We start from the raw sequence: 21,699 nt of genomic DNA, 5'->3' as shown, positions 1-21,699 counted from the left end.
CCCGTCCTGAGGTGACTTTGTCCTGCTTCAGCATCCACAGGTTTGAGGTCAGACGTGCCAGGCTGTCCTCTGGGAGGGCAGGTCTGTCTCCATGTTAAAGCAGCTCTGTGTGTGTACAGGGCGCATAACTGTGGCAGAGGTGGTGTCACTGCTGTCATTGGGAATTTCTTACAAACACCGTCGCTCACCGGTACAGGGTTCCCGCTGGGTCTGCATAGCTCTCTGCTTCCTCAACCTTGAGTGTGTGTGTGTTTAAATGCTTAGAACTTGCAGGAAGTGCCGTCATTCTGAGCTCTGCTTGGTTGTTTTTTTCTTCTCTGCAGAAGTGCCTTTTTGTTCTTTGTAACTGTTTTCCTAGCGGGCTCCAGAGGATGAGAAAAGTAGCTGGAGAGAGTGCTTGAGCAAGGTTTTAAATGTGTGTTTTTCGCAAAGGGGCACAAATGGCACCGCAAAGGGCAGGACGCCCGGGATATTTCGGTGGCCCTGCGGTTTGTAAGTGTGGTGGTGGTTTGGCCCTGACTGTCGTGCAGAAGGAAGCAGGGCTGGGGGTGGGGATGCCTGGAGCAGGCTGTTCCTCGCATCCCAGCCTTCTCTGCTTGCCCTTCCGTCATACGTGGACGAATTCCACACGTGCATTTCCTTCCCCCTTTGGTGTTCTGATTGTGATCTGGGGGGTCTTCTCCAAGGTTCCTGGCCCTGGATATTGTGGGGGCCCCTCCCACCAGAGCTGTGCTTCATTGAAAATACAAAAACTGATTTGCGCCTTTTAACAAAGACTGAACTCTCACTGGACCTTCTCCCAATGATAACAGCGTTTTGCGTATTTCCAGCTTCTTTCACTGAGTGCTTCCCTCTGGGTGTTATTTAGGGGGGCCTTTTACAGTTGGGGTGCTGGCAGGGAAAGGTGCTTAATTGATCCCAGTTGCTGTCATTTTAGCTCCAGACGAGACATACGGAGATGTATGGTTGCCCCTTCATCCGCGAGACAGTAACTGGTTCTGGCTTCGTGGACCGTGCAGTCCAGGGGCCACTAAAATGCACGGGCATCCAGCGTCCGTGTGTGAATTTCTGTGTCATACGATACGACCTTCTTTTGATTTTTTCCATCCGTTTAGAAACGTCAGAATCACTTCTAAGCGTCAGCACCTTTCCTTATCTGATGGGTTGCATAAAACTCCAGCCCACCCACCTTTGGCGCTGAATGTAAGAAGGTGGGTGGGCTGGAGTTTTATGAACATAATAAGCTCCTGCTTATTTTTATTCCAATGACATAAGATTAACTGAATCCCTGGGCTCTCCTTGCCACCTGGCATCCCTCAGTTTTAGGGGTTGCGTCTTCCTGAATCCTCTGTCTGGATCCCCGATTGTGCGTTTGAAAGGGTGGTTTTCCCGGGAATTTTGGTTGCACGGCCGTTGGTCCAGCTGACGCGTCTTCTCTCAGATGTTTGGGGTTCCTGCAGGTGGTGCTTCGTGAGTTTGCTTGTGGCTGGGCATCCGGGGAAGTGAGGGTAGGGAGGGTTACAAGGACCAGAGCTCATGGGGTTTTGGGGGCACCCCTGCTCTCGTCCCCGGGCCTGCGTTTTAACCGAGAATTGACGTCGGTGGATAACTGACTGGGTGCTCACGTATAAAGCTTTGTTGTGTCTCCATGTCTGCACGGAGTGGATTCTATCTATGTGTATACGACACGTATCCTGGTTCTGTGTTCTATTTAGTGTTCTATCCACCCCTCATCTATTTATTATCTATGTATTATATCACCTGTCACATATTTATCTGTCATCTACCTGTGTGTCATCATCTGTATCTCATCTGTTGTATCTTTTCTTTTTTCTTTTTTTAAATTTATTGGGGTGACAACTGTTAGTAAAGTTACATAGATTTCAGGTGTACAATTCTGTATTACATCATCTATAAATCCCACTGTGTGTTCACCCCCCAGAGTCAGTTCTCCTTCCATCACCATATATTTGTGTTGTATCTTTAATCATTTTTCCCATTTTTCAGCTACAGGTGACATGCAATGTTACGTTAGTTTCAGGTGTGCAGCATAGTGGTTACGTTTATATAACTTACAAACTGCTAAGTCTCGTCCCCACCTGGCACCATACGTAGTTATTACAATGTTATTGACTCTATTCCCTGTGCTGTACTTTACATCCTGTGACTATTTTGTAACTGCCAATTGTAGTTCTTAATCATCTCACTTTTTGCACTTACCCCCAGCCCCTCTCCCAACAAAAACAAACGTATGGATACAGAGAATGTTTTGATGGTTGTCTATCTGTATATCTAGCTATTATCTGTTTATCTATCTATTTGATGGTTGTCTCTCTTATTCTATCTGTATATCCATCCATCCATCCATCCATCCATCCATCCATCCATCCATCCTACTGGTTCTGTATCTCTGGAGAACGCTGACTAAGGGAGGTATAGATAGCTATGTCTGGGTAAAGGTATATATAGATTGGAATTGAGTCACACTGTTTGTGGGAGGCTGAGAGAGCCGCCCACAGCCTGCCGTTTATGCAAGCTGCAGACCTGGGAAAGCCTGTGGTGTAATTTAGCCCAAGTCTGAAGGCCTGAAAACCAGGAGCACTGGTGTCCGAGGGCAGGAGAACATGGGACAGCTGAGCTCCAGCAGAGGGAGTGAATTCTCCCTCCACCTCTGTGGGCCACGCGGGCCTTCACCTGATTAGACGAGGCCCACCCACACGGGGGAGGGCAGTCTGCTTTATTCCCTCCACCGGCTCAAATGCTGATCTCATCCAGACTCCCCGCTCCCGGCATCCCTGAAAATAAAGCTCCGCCAGCTGTCTGTGCAGCCTGTGGTCCGGCCAAGTTGACACATACAGTTAACTGTGTCTTGAACCCACCCGTGTCCATGGGTGTTGGCTCTTCCTGACCCCTACATTCAGCATCGTGTTGTTTTTCCTTTTTCTTTTAATAACATTGTCTTTTAGCACAGTTTCACGTTCTCTGCATTGTCACCCAAAGTGCATCGTTTATATTGGGGCTCAGTCAGGGTGTTATACATGCTGTGGGTTTGGATAGATATGTAATGACAAGTAGCCATCAGGACAGGGTCACAGAGTACTTCCCCTGCCCTGAAAACCCTCTGAGCTCCAGCTGTTCACCCTCCCTCCTAACCCCTGGCAACCCCTCACCTTTTCAGTGTCTCCGTAGTTCTGCCTTTCCCAGCATGTCAGCATTGGAATCACGTAGCATGTCGCTTTCTCAGACTGGCTTCGTTCACTCAGTCCTATGCCTTTTACGGGTCCGCCACGTGTTTTCATGGCTGGATAGCCCATTTCTGTCTAGTGCTGAGTAATATTCCACTGGATGGATAGACCACAGGTTGTTTATCATCACCCACGGGAGGACGTCTTGGGTGCTAACACACTGAGAGAAAAACCACTGTTTCGATGGCCTATCCCAGAAGGAGCAGGGTGTGATGGGCTCTCAACAGTCTGGTCTTCCCGATGTGTGCGGCAGCGTTGGGGGCCCCTTGCAGCATTTCCTGACAGCTGACCAGGGCGAGTGCCCTCTGATCGCCTGGCCCTCGGTCAGCTCCTGGACAAGACGCCCTCCCTGGGCCAAGACTGGGCGTTTGGAGGGAGCACAGAGCCCGGGAGTGCATGGTTCACGTGGGATTCGGTGACGAGCCTTGGCCTGGGGTGGGCTGGGGTGAGGGGGTCCTTGATGGAAAGTGCCCCTGGCCCTGCTTCTCCCAGCCCATCCCTCTCTTCTTGAACTTCCAGTGTGTGACAGAGAAGGGGAGACGTGGCCATTCCCTGTGTGTTGGAGGCATCATCCGCAGGGTGACGCGTGCGGGGACCTCTTGTTTTCCCTCAGTTGCGGGGGAAGTCGGTGCCTTGTCTGCATGTCTCTGGTCCCGCTGGCCGTCCCGTGCCTGCGTCCCTGTCACCCAAACTTCTGCTGTCACCCTTTCTCCCTGTACATTCACCGAGCTGGGAAGCTGCCATGCAGAGGCGTCTGGCTTCAGCCCTGTTGGTTTTGATTTCTGTCCAACACCTTTCTTGGGAATCAGGTTCTTTCTCACCTAGTTCTCACTGGAAGCAGTGACTCAGCTCACCAAGGGCTTCACCAACTTAACGGGGACGCAGCTTCCCAGAGATGGACCTCAGCAGCTAGTGAGCTCTCTTGGTTGCGTGGAACGTCGTGTCATTTCTTCTGGTTAATGTTATGTGCCAACCTGGGTGGGCCGCAGGCCCACGTATTCGGTCGAAAGCTAGTCTAGACGTTACCGTGGAGGTCTTTTTTCTATTTTTGTGTCTTCAGATGAGACTAACATTTAAATCAGTAGACTCTGAGCAAAGCAGATCGCCTTCTAGAGCGTGGGTGGGCCGCATCCAATCAGTTGACGGCCTCAAGAATGAAAAGGTCCCTGGAGGAAGAGGGAATTCTGCCTCCAGAGGGTCCTGGTACTTGAGCTGTGCCGTCAGCTCCTCCTGGATCTCCTCCGGCCTGCCGGTCCACCATGCAGGTTTTGGCTTGTCTGTCTCTGCCCATCTTACAGTTGAGTGAGCCAGTTCCTTAAAATAACGATTTCTCTGTCTCTGTGTCTGTTTCTCTCCCCGTCCCTGTCTTTCCCTCTCCCTCCCACTCTCTCTTCATATCTGTCTCTCTATATCAGCCTATCTGTCTTCCTCTCTGTCTCCGTCTCTCTTTTCCCCTTCTCTCTCTCTCTCCCTCTCCCTCTCTCTCTCTCCACACAGATGCATTTGTACCTGTCCACTGGCTGTGTCTACAGCCCTGTCTGTGTATTTCATAAAAGACCCAGGGCATGGATTCATCAGCCCATTCAAACAGGAGCCACAAAACCCCTGCATAGTCTCAAAACACCCGGATACGGGACCAAGGAGCCAAGACGTCTTTATGTTTCTGTTCACATTTTTTAGAAGAAGGCTATTCTGTGGCACGAGCCTACACTTTGGTTGCTGTCCATTGTTTTTCCCTTGAGACTCTTTAAAAGTTTCTGCTTTGAGATAATTGGGCATTCACATGCATGCGGTTGTTAGAATGTGTCGAAACCGTGTGCATACTTGCCTCGGATTTTCTCCCCAGGAGGATACCTTGCAAAACTGCCCCAACAGCATTGTATCAAGACACCGACACCAAAGCACTCCACTGCTCTGGCTGAGATTTCCCATGTCAGCGTGTACTTGTGTGGTTAGTTGTATGCAATTCTGTGGCACGTGTAGCTTTGTGAATTCATCACGGGACCCAGCCGTTCTGTCCCCACCGGGACCCCTCGCTGGTGGCCATTCTGTGGCTCCGCCCACCTCCTTCCCAGCTAAACCCCCACCCCCCACACTTCTAATCTGTTCTCTGTTTCTACCGCGTTTCCCCGAAAATAAGACCCAGCCGGACCATCAGCTCTAATGCGTCTTTTGGAGCAAAAATTAAAATTAATATAAGACCCGGTCTTATATTATAGTAAAATAAGACCGGGTCTTACGTAATGTAAAATAATATAATATAATACCAGATATAATATAATATCATACCGGGTCTTACATTAATTTTTGCTCCAAAAGACGCATTAGAGCTGATGGTCCGGCTGGGTCTTAGTTTCGGGGAAATGGTATAACTTTGTCATTTCAACAATGTACTGTAAATGAACTCTTACACAGTGAAACACTTTTGAAATGGTTTGTGTGTTTTGTTTTGTTTTTTCTTTTTTCACCCAGCGTAATTCCCTAGACATTCAGCCCCATCTCCAAGTCCTTGCTGGAACAGTCAGGCTTTCGTTTGAATAACGCCTGTAAGAAGCGTTGCATAAAGTGACAGTCAGACTAAAGGTCTTTCATATTGTAAACAAGGCTGCGACGGATGGCTGTTTTTTCGTTCGTGTGTCTTTTGCATTCCTGGGGGAGTGGGCCTGTGGCATCCATTGTGGGGAGTCCGTTGCTGGGTCAAAGAGAATATACACGTGTGCGTTAGACAGACACCTCCCTCCCTCTCGTCTCCTAGGAAGATACAGTCTTGGTGGAAAATTTAGCAAGTGTGCGTGTGTTCCATGTTTTCTGGGGTGTACCCATCCTGGGTTGGACCCCTGCAACCCCGCTGCTGTATCTGATTGATGAAAACTGACAAACCCGTAGTTTTATGTTCTCTAATTATGAGTGACTTTCAACATCGCCCTGTGTATCTATATTTTATCCCGTGTCTCGGAATTCCTTGTTTATTTCCTTGGTCGATTCTTTTGGGGGGGAGGCGGGGCAGGCAGTGTTAGATGTTTTCCTATTATTTTACAGGAATTTTTTTCTATACAAAGAATCCGTCCTTTATTCCGCGTCTTGCAATTTGTCGTCTGCCTTTTGATGTTATTTGAGGCAATTCTCCTTCTCCAGAATTAAGTGTGTTTTTTTCCTCACGTGGTCAGAGGCATAGAATTTTTCCTCCAAGCCTTCGGCAGCTTCCTTAGAAAAGCCATCTTTGCTATGAAAAAAAAAACAACGAAACAAAACAGAACCACCCTGCTGCCACATTTTCTTGTTTTTAAGATTGACGTTTTATAGCCGTCAGTCTTGGAGCGCTGTGTCCTTTCCTGTGGTGTGGTCAGCCAGGCATGGCATTTTGTCATTTCCATGTTGGCCGTCAGCGAGGCGTGAGGTCAGCCCTCCGAGTTAGATTGTTAAGTGAGAACCGGAGGCTGCAGCAGGAGCTGGTTTCAGTAGGAAAGGAGCAGGCACCAGCAGCCACCGGTGGCACTTGCTGGGCCGGGGGCGTGGGGCTGGGGCAGCTGGCTTGCCGGTCCCCGGTGCCAGCAGCGGCTGGTGTGGCAGAGACCAGGTTGCAGCCAGAGTTGACGGAACGCTTCGTGTCTGCTGTCCCTCGGATGGGAGCTGACTCTCTGAGTCGGTGATGAGCGTAAGATAAAACATGCACGGGGTTGCAGAAGACAGCGTGATACTTGAGATTTAGAGTGACCCCTGCTTGCCACTGGGTTTTTGGGAGAGCATGGAAGGGACCTGTGACAGAAGTTGGAAGCCTAAGAGACATACGGGAGGAGAGAGTTCCCGCTCAGCCATCCTCCTAAGAGCCTCCCCCTAGCCAGGCTGGCGTGTGCGTGTGTGTGTGTGTGTGTGTGTGTGTGTGTGTCCAGTGGTTGTTAGCAGTTGAATTTCCGCCGCTGCATAAGAATGTGAGAAGCTTACCTCCCTACCTGTGAAGGTGACCTCGCTTGCAAATAGTCTCTCTGCAGACGAGCAAGTTAAGTGGAGGACACTAGGGTGGGCCCTGCTCCAATAGGACTGTGTCCTTATAAGAAGAGGAGATGAGGACACAGACACACACAGAGGGACGGCCATGTGAGGACATGGGAGCAGACGGCCGTCCACACGCCCAGGAGAGAGGCCTCAGGGGGGACCAGCCCTGGGACACCTGGACCTCAGGTTCCAGCCTCCAGGACCGGGAGGGAGAAATGTGTGTCACTGAAACCTCTCAGTCTGTGGTCCTTTGTGACACAGCCCAGGAAAGGAATAAAGATGTTGGTAGCAGGAAGTGGAGTGCTGATGGAACAAATACCTCAGAGTGCGGACGTGGCGATGCCCCTGGGGAAGGGACAGAGGCCAGGTCTGCAGCTGCGAGGGAGAGAAAGGTGACGTGAGCCTGATGCCTGTGGGTGAGAATGTGGCCCTTGAAGGTGACCGATGAGGTCTCAGAACGGAAAGGGGGGCCTGTAGCGAGAACTTGTGGCCTTGGAGGTACACGTACGTCGTCACAGGCGCAAGGGAGGCGAATGTGAACATCAAGGGGACGCTGGGAAGGTCTCAGCGATGAGCGCCCTGCTGCTGGAAACGGGAGCAAAGGGGTGCTTGCTACGAAGTGGCCGAGAACTGGGCAGAGACTGCGTCCTCGTGTTTGGTGGGAGGTTGGCTTCCGGGGCTCGAGTCCCGGTGGAGGTGGGGGTACAGAGCAGAATGAGCGCAGACGTTGACTGCATGTCGCGGGCAGCCTCGGCATTCGCAGTGACAGACACATTTGTACCGTGCGAGGGCAGACGCGGCAAGTCAGCGGGGCTGAGGTCTGCTGTGCACACAGGGTGTGTCCTGGACCCCCTGGGGTCCCAAAGCAGGTGACTCTGGCCTCCGTCCGTCTGCCCAGCTGCATCCCTCCCTCTCCTCGGACCAAAAGCCCAGTCTTGCTTTCCAAACACCTCCTAAGCATTTCTTTCTCCGGCAGCTGCCTTTTGTTTCCCCATCCACCTGAAGGACGCTTGCTGTCCCTTCCCGTCCACCCCCCTCCGGTGGAAACAAGCTCGCTGCCCCGGGATGCGTCCTATCTCCTGCTTCTCTCTGGGGCGGGCGGGGGAGAGCACGTCTGCACCCGGCCCCCACTTTGTCATCCATCGTTCAGGTCCCTCTTGGCCCCAACTCCTTCGTGCTCCATCACCGATCCTGGAGTTCATTTCAACGGCCAGGAGGGCACACCAGCCAACAGCGGTTTCCAGGGGCCCCTGGCTGTGGGGTGAGCAGGGACAGTTTCCTGGAGTGTCCCCTGAAGACAACATTCATCCCCGTTTGGCAAAAATCGCTCCTACAGAGAGAGGGCCACCTTCTCTCTGTGTCATCGTATGTGAAGAGAGAGGGAGGGAAGGAAGGAGAGAGAGAGAGATGCATGATTCATGATGGATGGATAGATAGATAGATAGATAGATAGATAGATAGATGATAGAGGTGGATGGGTGGATGGATTGATGGTGGATGGGTGGATGGATTAAAGCTTTGAAGAGCAAGAGCAAAGGTGCGACCTCTCCCATTGGGTCAGGAGAAACACGACCTGCTTCTGACAGGAGTGGGCAGGGATTATACCCTCACCTGGATCCCAGGCTTGGAGTGTGTGCACTGCAGACTTTCCTAATCTCTGACCTGCATTCATTATTACGTGAATGTGAGCTAAGCTTTGGGGCTATGTGACCGAGGTTGCATTTCCTCATCCACTAGGAATGCAGACAGGTTTGTTGTGGTTTGTTTCTAGCTAACATGCTGGATGTGTGAGTGTCGCTTCCAGCTGCTCAGAAAGGCACGTATTTCAGACTGGCTGTTCTTCACCACAAACCCCCCACCCTCTGCCGTGCATGTATTTAAAGCTCTAAGACCCTCCCGGAATAGCTGGGGACAAGACTTGTGTCTGCATCCTTGCCCCTCACATGCAGGGGCCTCCATTCTGCAGCTCGAAGCTGCTGAGCAGAAAAGAGGTGTCCTTATGTGTAAAGCAGGCATCTTAGAATAGAGACGCTCATTTCTTTTTCAGGAGTAATTTTAAAAAGTGCCTATGGACCCCAGTAGAAGCTTTTCCAGAGCCCCCCCAGACCTGCTGTGTTTTGGGGTGCTGCCCTCACTGCAGGGGAGCTTACGCCATCTGTCCTGTGAGGATGGGCACATCTATGACTTGCCCCGTCGTCTTCGTTCTTGGTAATTCTCCAGCCACCTGCGTGCAAATCGTGTTTCAAGAATGGGGGCCATGCTTCCCTTCTTTTGTAAGTAAATGTGAGAGATGCAAGCTGGATCCTGCAGGTGGGAAAAAACAAAGCAAAATGTGCTGGTCTTAAGAGTCCAGAAGAACCGGGGACTGTCCGTCGTAACTTCTGGCAGTGACTTTGGTTTCACCTGCCCTGCTCACACCTGGAGGTTAGCCCAGTGAGACCCATGGTGGACTTCTGACCTCTAGACTGTGAGGTGATGCGTTTGTGTTGTTATCAAGCCACCAAGGCCTTGGTGACTTGTTACCAGCAAGTAGGAAACCCACACACCATGCCTTGGCCATTTGCTGTCCTTTGAGCATCAAGTTCCACTAAGGGGTTTGCCTGGCGTGAGGGTCTGGGCGGATAAGTTGCATCTTGTCTCAGTCAGCTCGGGGCTGCCGTAAGAAATACCGCAGACGGCGGCTTCAGCAGCAGACATTCCTTTCTTACGGTTCTAGCCGGTGGAAGTTTGACATCAAGGCACCTGCAGGTTCAATGTCTGGTGAGACCCCTCTTCCTGGTTCGTTGGTGGCCACCTTCTCTCTGTGTCATCAGAGAGACAGAGAGAGCAAGAGAGACGCATGATATATGATGGATGGATGGATAGATAGATAGGTGATAGATAGATGATGGATGGATGGATGGATGGATGGATGGATGGTGGATGGATGGGTGGATGGATAGATAGGAAGAGAGAAAACGCTGGTGAGCTCTGGTCTTTTCATCGTCTGTAAGGACCCGAATCCCACCCTCATGACCTCTCTAACCCTAATCCCCTCCCGTAGAATGCCGTCCCACCTCCAAATGCCATCCAATCGGGGGTCTAGCATTTGCACACGTGAATTTGAGGGAGGCACACACATTCTGTTCACAGCCCAGGCCCTCTGCCCTTCCCAGGTAGGCGGGAGCAGCCTTACCTGTCTCACTGATTCATTGGTGGGTCGGTCCCTTAGCTCATTCATTGAGTCAGGAACATTCACTGAACGCCGGCTGTGTCCCTGCCACCAGGCGAGGCAGGGAGCTCCAGACACCTCGTGATGAGGTGCGTGGTCAACAGTCGAGTAGATGAACCTTGCTTTTATAGTATCGCCGGGAGAAAGGCGTGTCCCTGTGTCACAGTAGGTGTGACACAAACTGTTGAATGGTGACGGCCTTTGTATGGCACGGGATGCTTTTCCAGAGCGTGGCGCCCACCTGCCTAGGTGGAGAATGAGCGACAATCTTGGGAGTCGTAAACGTGGTGTATTATTTACTGCTTCCAAGGCGGATGAGTTAAATCGCACAGACCAGGAGTACTCACATAGAGTGTTGTTCAGTTAGACTGTACCGGTTAGTGTAAGGGGTGTCCAAAGTACCAGGAGGACACAGCAGTGTGGACTTCTAAACATGACATCCTAATATTCATTGTCGGTTGTGACTTCCCCGTGCACCAGTCTTGTCCAATTAATGTGCGATACCTGTTTGGATACCAAGATAGGTATTTGTAAAGCTCTACGGCGAAAAACAAGTATGTGTAAACGGAAAAGAATTTATGTTCAATTGGATTTGTGAAAATGCAGAAAGCGACAAAGGAGGGAATTAAAATCAAGGTCATTTTCGGTCTGCTTGGTCCTGGTGCAAAATTTCCGGCCATCGTCTCTTAAAACACTTTCTCTTCTCCTTCTGTGATGCCAGAGATGTGAATATTAGGCCCTGGGATGTTGTCCACACATTTTGGAAGTTCTAATTTTTTTTTTTCTTTAAGAAATATTTTCTCTTGGTCATTTAGTTTGAATAATTGCCATGGACCTACCTTCAAGTATGCTGGTGTTTTTTTTTTTTTCTGCCTCAACTGCATTATTTACCAATGAGATGTTGAAAGAATTCTCTCTCTCTGCTATCCTGTTTTTTTATTTTTACATCTAGTATTTACTGATACATATTATATATTTAATATTTAAATATAACATACATATTTGTATTCAAATAAATATATTACTTAGCTTATTATTAAATAACAAATCATATTTTCAGATACTAAAACAAATACATAAATATTTAATTAAATGTAAGTTTACATAAATAAAAATTAAAATATTTACAAATATTAAAATATAAATATATGTTCCATTTATGTTTATATAAAACACACATTTTACATAATATCATTTGCATTTATATATTTCATTTATATTTATATAAACATACTTTTATATATATTTCATTTATATTTTTTATAAAATGCATGCTTTGTATATATTTCATTTATATTTCTAGAAAATGCACATTTTATATATATTTCATTTATATTTCTATAAAATGTATTTTTATATATTTATCCTTAAATGAAATACATGTTATACATACATATTTTTCTTTTCTTTTTTCCCTTTAACAGTGCTGTGAAAGTTTTCTGGGTCCTAAGTGTGTAAAGAGAAGGTTGGCAGACCTCTGTTCTAGTCTGTTTTAACTGCTGCGTTTTACCCGTAACCTTGTTTTGAGATGCAAGGCTAGAGCAGTCCTTATAAAGATTTCGTCATTGTCGTTTGGGTTCTGTTGGTAACACTTGGAGCTGTAAGATGTTCCCTGTGGGTAAAGATGCAAGCATTGCAGATGTCTTAATATTACATGTGTCCTCCCCTTATGCTCGCGGGACGTATTTCAACACCCCCAGTGGTTATCAACCATATAACTATGGTTCTTCCTGTACCTCTCATGTACCTATGAGCCTGTTTCATTTATAAATTAGGCACAGTGAGGGAGTGACAGCAATACCTCATAATAAAATAGAACAATAATAACAGTAGACTGTAATACAAGGTACATGAATATGGTTTTTCTCTTTGACGAGCGATTTGATAACCGAGACGGCTACTAAGTGACACACGGGCAGGCAGTGTCTGCAGAGTGGAGATGCCAGACAAAGGGAGCCGTCACGTCCTGGCTGTGCTGGGTCCGGATGGCGCCGCTCAGAGAGGCCCGTGATTTAACACTTAGGAGGTGTTTATGTCTGGAATTTTCCATTTAATGTTTTCAGACTACGGTCGACCGAAACCGTGGTTAGAGAAACCACCATTAGAGAAACCGCCGATAAGGGAGCTGGCTGTCTACAGTCTGAAATGTACCGAGTGCTAAGGACATACTCAGAACCTGCGACCTCGCGTTTCCAGGAGGGACACATGGCTGCTAAGAGGAGGCTACAATCACAGCTTGGGGAATTCCTCGGGATCGAGGGCTTGCTTACCACCTTCAGATACCATGCTTTCCTGGTCTCTCAGGTCTTGTTTCTGTCAAGGGACGGTTGAGTCGGGTCCTCTCTGAGGCTACTTCCTGCAGTGCCATTCTGGAATGTTCCCTATAACCATCCCCTGCCTAAGAGAAGAGCGCTTTCACTAATGCTGTGCCCTTCCCGGGAACTCCCCAAACCAGACACCTCTGTGTGTCTGCAAACTTGGTGGGTAGGCTGGAGGACTCATGGGGTCCTGCACTGGAGGTGTTTCCACCAGGAGCACACCCTTTCTGATGGACCTGGTGGTGACAAAGTGTCGGGGCTTTGTCGAGGGTCATTGCTTCATTTTATGAGCAACAGTGTCTGACTGCGGTGATGGCCGCCAATGGAAGGAAAAGATATGTTTTCCCAACTTTTGGGGAAGAGTTTCTAACAAGCAGATCCAACCCATCACCTGGCCAGGAGGGGGACGTTGTCACCTGAGCCTGGACCACTCAGGGATGCTCCCCGTTTCCTGCCAGATGGCAGAGATGGGGGACGAGGCTACCCCATAACATGGACATATCTCAATGTTCTCTCATTCTCCTGCTGAGGGTCACATGCTGCAATGAGTGACCTCAATGCTAAAGGGCAAGCTACTGTCTGTCTGCAGGGTACAGCACTCGAACTGACTTTGCTGGGTCAAAGGATAAATGCGTACGTAATCGCTCTAGATAGTGCCCAGTAGTCCCCCATGTGTGTGGGGGAGGTGGGTTAGCCATTTTGCACTCCCACCCGTGGCGTATGCGAGAGCATGGACCCCATCACCGTGCCAGAGAAATGTGACGTCAAAGCATTTGAACTTCGGCCAATCTGATAAGTGACATGGTATCCCAGTAGAACTTTAATGAACAGTTCTCTTACGAGGTGTGACGTTGAGCGTGTTTTCAAGGGCCATGTGGGTATATTTTTGTATAAATGGTTACCTTTGCCCTTGTGCTCTGGAGGGCGTTTGGTTTTTTTCGTGATTCGTAAGAACTCTTTACCTATTAGGAGAACAGCCCTTTGAATGTGATGGGAGTTGCACATTTTCTCCCAGCTCATCATTTATTGTTGACTTTGCGTTTGGTGTTTTCTTCTTCTCGCGCGACATTTTTTTAGTAGTGAAATTTGTTGATTCTCTTCAACTTTGACTTATGATAAGGAAGGCTTTTCCTACTCGGAGGTTAAAAATACATTTATTTGTGCTTTCTTCTCATATTGTATTGTTTAACAGCCCACCCCCACCCCCCAGAGTTTCTTTTGATAGGTATTGTGAGGTATGGATCTAATTCTGCCTTTTCCAAATGTCTATTTATGTGTCCCAAGAGCATTTTTAAAAATGTCCACCGTTGCCGCTTTCATCATATGCTAAGGCTTCCAGGGCTGGCCGATTCTGAGAGAGAGGCAGGTACCAGCCAGGTCAGGACAGCCCCCATGCCCCGGAGTCCTGAAATTATCCACATGGTCAGTCCTCAACCTGCTTGCCCTGCCTCGCCCGGTCCTTCTTGCAGAAACTGCAGTAAAGATGTGTCCACATTTCCCCGTCTCCTGCCTCCTGATAACCTTGGTACTGCCAAGTGTGACCCTTCGTGACATGGGGTGCCCCCTCCCCTGGCAATGGTGAGGCACCAACTCTCTTCATGGCAGTCATCCCTGCTCCGTTGCCCCCTCTCCTACCTCCTACTTGAATAATAATAAAACCTACACTTTAAAACACAAACACACAGATACACGATGCTCAGTGCTGCCTGAGAGGGTTTCCCCAGGACTCTCGCCGGTGGCTGCAAAGAGTGTACCTTCAGACCTTTCGGTAAATCATTCTGGCAACGCCCTCCAGCATGTGCTTCCAAAGGCATCAGCAGGGAAGGAGCGAGATTTATCAGGGGTCTCTCAGCAGGCTGCAGTGCCTCGGGGCTAATTGGTACACTGCGTCCTGCGTCCGCAACCCATAGAAATCCAGGAGGAACCTCAACTGTGGGACCACTTCTCCCGTCGGCGTGCCATACTCTCCTGGGGCTTAATCCTTAGGGACGTATCATCTGCTGAACCTCACTCTGATTTGTTTTTAATTTTTATTTCCTTCTGCAGTCTTCCCCCCACAACCGGGACGTGTTGCCATAGTGACGGGAGGCACGGATGGAATCGGCTATGCCACCGCGAAGCGCCTGGCAAGACTCGGCATGACCGTCATCATAGGTGACGCTTTTTACACTCAGCTGTACTTGGTAGCTAATGGGACCTGCACAGTTGTTTGCTTATGGAGGGCTGTCAATACCGGTTTGCTTATCAATAACACGGCCAGAGGCGGGACACATAGGGATCAATATTCAGACACTGAAAAAGAGGGGAAATGTGATGCTCTTTTTGCCGTGAATGTGCGTTTTGCATTCATATTGATAATATATTTTTTCTGTGTGTGATTCACTGGAAAAAACAACAATCGATCTGAATTAGTTTGCCAGAGGTGACATGATAAATGTCATAAACTGGGCGCTTAAACAACACACATGTATATCTTCCCGTCCTGGAGGCTGGAGTCTGAGGTCCAGGTGTCCCAGGGCTGGTCCCCCTGAGGCCTCTCTCCCTGGGCGTGTGGACGGCCGTCTGCTCCCCGTGTCCTCACATGGTCGTCCCTCTGTGTGTGTCTGTGTCCTCATCTCTACTTATAAGGACACAGTCCTATTGGATCACGGCCCACCCTAGTGACCCCATGTTACCTTAGTCCCCTCTTTACAGACCCATCTCCAAGGACAGCCTCATTCTGAGGTCCTGGGGGTCAGGATTCCAATGTGTGAATTTCAGGAGGACACAATTCAGAATCTGAACAGGTTTTCAGAACAGCAGCTTCCCCTGCAGCTGTATCCTACAGACATTCTGTGTTTTCCATTCTTCTTTTCAAAAATCTCTTGATAGCTTATCTTGGTGCCTAAGTCCTCTTTGAAAATGAAGGGACTCTCTTTGGCTGGAAACATGGTCACAGTTCAGAGGAAGCCATTTTACGTTTGTTCCCATTCCAAGTTATTCGAGGGTAGGCTGTTCTGTCAGCGGGGGGGGGGGGGGGGGGGGGGGGGGAATGACACGTGGAGATGAGCTTTGACACAAACATGTCGTGTTTCTTAAGTCCTTTGTGGACATTCCATTTATCTCATACCTTCGATGGTGTCCGTTTTTGTCAAAATTATACTGTCGGTTTTAGGTGATAAAAATGAGTGCTTTCATTTCTGACTTTCTAACCCATTACCCAGGGTCCCTCCTTTCTTTATGTCCCGTTCTTTTTTCTTCTTGACGCCCAACTCCTCTTTGAAAATCTCCGCGGGCCATCATTTACAGAAGGGCGAGTATGGATTGGCCACGACGCTTGGGGAGGGGGTGTTAAACACGAATGCATCTCTGTCCTTCCTGGGGAGGGAGTCCAATGCCCTGATTTGGACTCTTCATGCTGGGTTGGTCCTCTGTTGTATCGTTGAGGGCATGACAAGCTTTCCAGGGTTTCCTCTGTGTTGAACTTCTGCCAGTGTCTGGGAAGAAGTTGATCAAACAGGTGTCAGCTCTGCGACAGGACGGGGACTAGTTCCCATCTGACAGTCCTCTGGGCCTGGGCGAGTGGTGGGGAGGTGCTGGTGGAGTGGGTCGGGGAGAGCCCCTCCCGTCAGTGCTGCCAGGAAGGCGGTACCCAGGCTGCTTGTCTGTGTGTCCCTGCTTCCTCCAGGGGAGCCATCTTGTGTCCTCAATTCTTTGGGAAAGGAGGCAATGCTGGAAAACAGGGAAAAAGCCCCATCTTTCTGTAGGTTCAGTGTCAGGCTGGGTTAGGGACAGTGAGGTCTGGGTTGGTTAAATGATGATGCGGCCTGATCAGGTAGGTCAGGATGAGGTCTGGGGGGCGAGAGCATCATGAGATCTGGTCGGGTGACGCTGTGAGGAGGGGGGCGGGGAGACACCATGGGGTGGGGTGGGGTGACGCTGTGAGGGGGTGGGGTGACGCTGTGAGGAGGGGTCTGGGGTGACACCGTGTGGTGGGGGGTGGGGTGACCCGTGAGGAGGAGGGTGGGGTGACGCCGTGAACAGGTGGGTGGGGTGACGCCGTGAGGAGGGGGTGGGGTGACCCCGTGAGGAGGGGTCTGGGGTGACCCCGTGAGGAGGGGGGCGGGGTGACCCCCTGAGGAGGGGGCTGGGTGACCCCGTGAGGAGGGGGGCGGGGTGACCCCCTGAGGAGGGGGCTGGGGTGACCCCGTGAGGAGGGGGCTGGGGTGACCCCGTGAGGAGGGGGGCGGGGTGACCCCGTGAGGAGGGGCTGGGGTGACCCCGTGAGGAGGGGGCTGGGGTGACCCCGTGAGGAGGGGGGCGGGGTGACCCCGTGAGGAGGGGGGCGGGGTGACCCCGTGAGGAGGGGGGCGGGGTGACCCCCGTGAGGAGGGGGGCGGGGTGACCCCCGTGAGGAGGGGGGCGGGGTGACCCCCGTGAGGAGGGGGGCGGGGTGACCCCCGTGAGGAGGGGGGCGGGGTGACCCCCGTGAGGAGGGGGGCGGGGTGACCCCGTGAGGAGGGGGGCGGGGTGACCCCGTGAGGAGGGGGGGCTGGGGTGACCCCGTGAGGAGGGGGGCGGGGTGACCCCGTGAGGAGGGGGCGGGGTGACCCCGTGAGGAGGGGGGCGGGGTGACCCCGTGAGGAGGGGGCTGGGGTGACCCCGTGAGGAGGGGGGTGGGGTGACCCCGTGAGGAGGGGGCGGGGTGACCCCGTGAGGAGGGGGGCGGGGTGACCCCCGTGAGGAGGGGGGCGGGGTGACCCCCGTGAGGAGGGGGTGGGGTGACCCCGTGAGGAGGGGTGGGGTGACCCCGTGAGGAGGGGGCGGGGTGACCCGTGAGGAGGGGGGCGGGGTGACCCGTGAGGAGGGGGTGGGGTGACCCCGTGAGGAGGGGGGTGGGGTGACCCCGTGAGGAGGGGGCTGGGGTGACCCTGTGAGGAGGGGGGTGGGTGACCCCGTGAGGAGGGTCGGGTGCCACCACGGGGCGGTCTGGGTGTGTCCCGTCCCGAGGAGGTCTCGCTCAGCGAGGCGTGCATGGCAGGCAGAGGACAGGGCCCACGTTAGAGCGCGCGTGTGGCGCCCGCGTGCGCAGGGCTGGGGCCGGCAGGTCCCGTGTCCTACGTGATGGCCGTGGGGCCTCCGCGGTGGCTCCTGTCAGCACCAGGTGACCTTCTGGCTCCTGTCAGCACCCAGTGACCCTCTGGCTCCTGTCAGCACCCAGTGACCCTCTGGCGGTCAGTGGAGCGAAGCACTGTCTGCTCAGACCTGGCTCCTTTCCCACCGCGCGTCGGCGTCTGCGTTTCCGTTTTCACCCGGGGTCGTGGGTTTCAGCCTCGCAGGCCCGCCAATCAATCTTCCTTCCTCCCTGTGACTTTGAGGGGTAATTGGATCTGTCCCCAGAGGGGCCGTTTCTCATCGGGCGTGACACTTTGATTCAGAGGCACTGAATAAAACATCATCGTTTGATACTTGGGTGCGTTTTTATATTAAATACAAAGTAAGAACTGGGTACATTCAATTTCAAATTCCTTAATCCCGAATCTATTAACATCGGAAGAACAATCAGTTACTCGCTGAAAGGTTGAAATGACAGGCTGGGCCCCAGTCACGCACAGCAATGTACTAATAGTGCTGTGAAAACATTCATTTTTCCACGTCCCCTCTGTTCATTACATCTCAGCTCTCATTGTTTCAAGATATTATTTTGGGGGCAGATCCTTCTTTTCATAAGTCTTAATAAACGGTCACCTAAAGTGTGGACCAGGGGTCAGTACATTTTTCCCGTTATGGGCCAGGGGATAAATATTTTCATAGGTTTCTCTCCATGATGAGCTCTGACCTCAGGGCAGGAAGGCAGCCACAGCCAATACTTAAAAATGTCCATGGCTCTCGTCCAAACAACCTTTTTGTCTTTTGTTTTTCAGCATCAGGTGCTCAAGTAGCGAGCCAGCTTTGGCTCCCGGTCCATAGCTTGCCCACCTGCTTTGGGTTCAACATACATATATTTTTTTAACAAGTGGAGACGGTCTCTGAAAATGACCTTTGTCAAAAGACGTGACCATCCATTCCTCTAATACGATGCCAGTCGTGCCGGCCTGCATACAAAGGGTGAGATGCCCATCCAGGGGACCTGGAGACCACGATGGTCACGCCCCACCGCCACTGTGTCTGTTCCCCCAAATGCAGGAAAAAATATAATAACTGCATCAAGTTCTATTTCTTGAAGGGAACCAAGGTGCAAATTACTTGGCAGCTGTGTCTCCTTGATCCCTGAAACTTTGAACTTTTTCAGAGCAGTGACGGTTCATGGATGCCTTTTGGTTCACCCCCAAAGAGGTCCTTTGCCCTGTTTATCTTGCACACCTCCAGCTGGAGCCAAAAACATTTCCGATTTTACTAGGTTCATTCTACTCTCTTATGTGTTTTGTTAAAACTCTTTGTTGTAAACACTTTTTTTGGGGAAAGTGTTGTGAACACTTTTTTGGGGGAGGGAAGGGCATTCCATAAATTAATTTGGGGGTACTTGTCAAGGACACAGGGTACATTATACGGAAAAGAATGCTAGGGGACCACAATAGCAGGGCCCCCTTGTTTCTTAGGTACAATGTGTAAATGAAATAAAATAGATGTAACCAGCCTGCAAAAACGCAGGAAAAGGGATGGCTTGGTGATACATTTTCATCCAGACATGGAGGTGATTCTGTCCTAGAGAACACCTCGCCAGCAGGGGCAGGACCCAGGTGGAGGACCCAGGTGATACAGGCTGGCCCCGCCCCTTGTCCCTGCCCCTTCCTGGACAGGTGTCTCTGCTGGTGTCCTCAGGTGTTGCTTCTAATATCCCTCTGTGACTCATCCCTGCAGGGAGTTTCGAGCTTGGCTCACCCTGCAAAGAAGCTGCTAGGCTGCCTGAGGGGGAGGGGTGAAGGGGTGAGGGGGGGCATTGTTAACGCTCTGGGAACACAGCACCTCCTGAGATACCAGCCCCAATAGGGGCTTCAAATTAGAGCCGTGTGGTCAGAGATGTTTGGAGGAAAACAGCACACCCACCGCACAAACTCTGTTCTCGCCATCAGCACGTGGGTCACCTCCTAAGACTTCCAGGAAACCTCACTAACTTGATCAAACCCCAGGTTTCCTCGTCTTTCTTTTAACTGTGATTGACCCCATACACAAACCACCCATGGCCATCCTTCTAAACTAGCTCCCCAAGGCACACCCGTCCATTTTTATAGTCCCTGGTAACGGAATGACAAATCCCCAGGAATGACAAATCCCCAGTACGTAATGGGGATGCCCCAAGAGCAATTCGATAGCTCGGGCTACGCAGAATTGCAGGGGGTCACCTAGAGCAAAACTTTTTTGGAAACTTGTGTTTCTAGGCTGCCACCATCTCCATGCTGGTGCTGTTCCTGGCTTACCCGTCCTTGTTTGTTATACCCTCTTGCGGTGCCTCTTGTCCCTGCAATCACTGAAAAGGGACATGTGAGGGAAATGCATACACTTGGCCCATGCAGGGTAAGGAACGTGCGTCTTCCGTGGGTAGGTTGGATCGGCCCAAATCGCTGTGATGGGCGAGTGGAGCACCAGAACGAGGGGACAAGCCAGAAGGAGCTCACATTTCCAGACTGCGTTTTGTGTCTCGAGAAAACAAGTTGTTGGCGTTTGCTGGTTTCTGGATGACCTTATGCCTAATTGTATTTCTTTTTAGCTGGAAATAACAAAGCCAGAGCCCACGAAGCTGTGAAGAAGATAAAAGAAGAAACCTTGAATGATAAAGGTACGGGTCATGGTCGGGTGGGTCCCTTCCTCGGGCTGAATCGTGTTTCCCGGAGCTGCAGAGCCCCACGTGGCCGCAGGGACAGGCTGGTGGGAGCGGCCTCGGAGGGAGGGGCGGACGAGTGTCTGCTTTTTGTACCTATCCTTTGGGTTTTTTGTATCACGACGTTTTACAAAGTATGAAGGAACTTTAAAAGAAATGATTGTTTAAAGAGTAATTCAGCAGAACTCGCTTCTGTTATACAAAGGTTCGTTTTGAGGTTATATGTGGCTGTTTAAAAAGATTCAGCGCCTCACGTGTTTTAACAACGCCCTCCTTTATCGGGGCAGAGAACTTTCCAGAAGGCCTTGTTTACATGCCGTGGAGGCTTCAGTTGTGTAGATTGAGAGTCAGTGCAGAAAGCAATGCATGGAAAAGAAAGATCAGTGGTGGCTTTTCCGTGCTGGGGAATGTGCCACTGGGGTCCTCGGTGGGTGACGCGTTGGTTCCAATCACCCTGGACAGTGTGTTACTTCTGGGAGCAGGCACGCTCCTGCTCTCAGAGCTGCTGAGATCACATTTTGGGCTGGGGTGGCAGGGTCCCTGCGTGCGCAGTACAAGTCTTTGGGCCCTTGGAATGGTAAATGGGTGACCGTTGTCAGCACCAAGGTGATATGACTCGTGTCCCAATGTCGGCATTTTCTGGGGAAAAGTGCAAAGCCTTGTCATTGTGTGTCCACAGAGCCAAAACCTCTATTGCTCTTGAGTAATTAATTACCTGTTAATGAAAACTGTCATATTCCGAGCAAACAGTCTTGCTAATTGGCCAAAGAAACAAAAAGTAAACACACAATGGTTTCCTACGGTTTCCTAGGGTGAGTTCACGAACTTAATTGTCTGATATCTTTGCGAACCATACTTTTTGGGTAATCCAATTAACACACATGCTTAACATGTGTCATGAAAACAGAAAAATACTGGCGTTAGCATTCCTGATGGCGATAGGTCATACAGTCTCCAGATAGGTATCTACTGCTCTTTGTCACCAAAGAGAGAATTCATGTCTTGAATGGACACCTACCTTGAGGGGAGCAGATACCTAGAATTTTTCTTCTACCTGTGGAGTCTGATTTTGTAGAGTGACCCTGTGGGGCTTGGTGAACTTGGAGAAACTTGAGTGAGTGTTGATGGTAAATA

At 50.6% G+C, this 21,699-nt stretch overlaps 1 protein-coding gene across 2 annotated transcripts in view; it reads left to right on the top strand.

The window, feature by feature from the left end:
• DHRSX (dehydrogenase/reductase X-linked) overlaps nucleotides 1–21,699 on the top strand; it is a 101,774-nt gene that overhangs the window by 9,405 nt on the left and 70,670 nt on the right. For both annotated transcript variants that reach the window (XM_088795229.1, XM_088795228.1), the window contains exons 2-3: nucleotides 14,814–14,921; nucleotides 20,455–20,523. In XM_088795229.1, coding sequence (XP_088651355.1) covers nucleotides 14,814–14,921; nucleotides 20,455–20,523 — 177 coding nt within the window. The remainder of the gene's footprint in view (nucleotides 1–14,813; nucleotides 14,922–20,454; nucleotides 20,524–21,699) is intronic.

This window comes from Rhinolophus sinicus, chromosome 18 (assembly GCF_057876585.1).
Source record: "Rhinolophus sinicus isolate RSI-liver-muscle chromosome 18, RSI-T2T, whole genome shotgun sequence".
NCBI classification, from domain to species: domain Eukaryota; kingdom Metazoa; phylum Chordata; class Mammalia; order Chiroptera; family Rhinolophidae; genus Rhinolophus; species Rhinolophus sinicus.
Note: the sequence above shows the minus strand (reverse complement) of the source record. Positions and strands in the feature narration are given on the sequence as shown.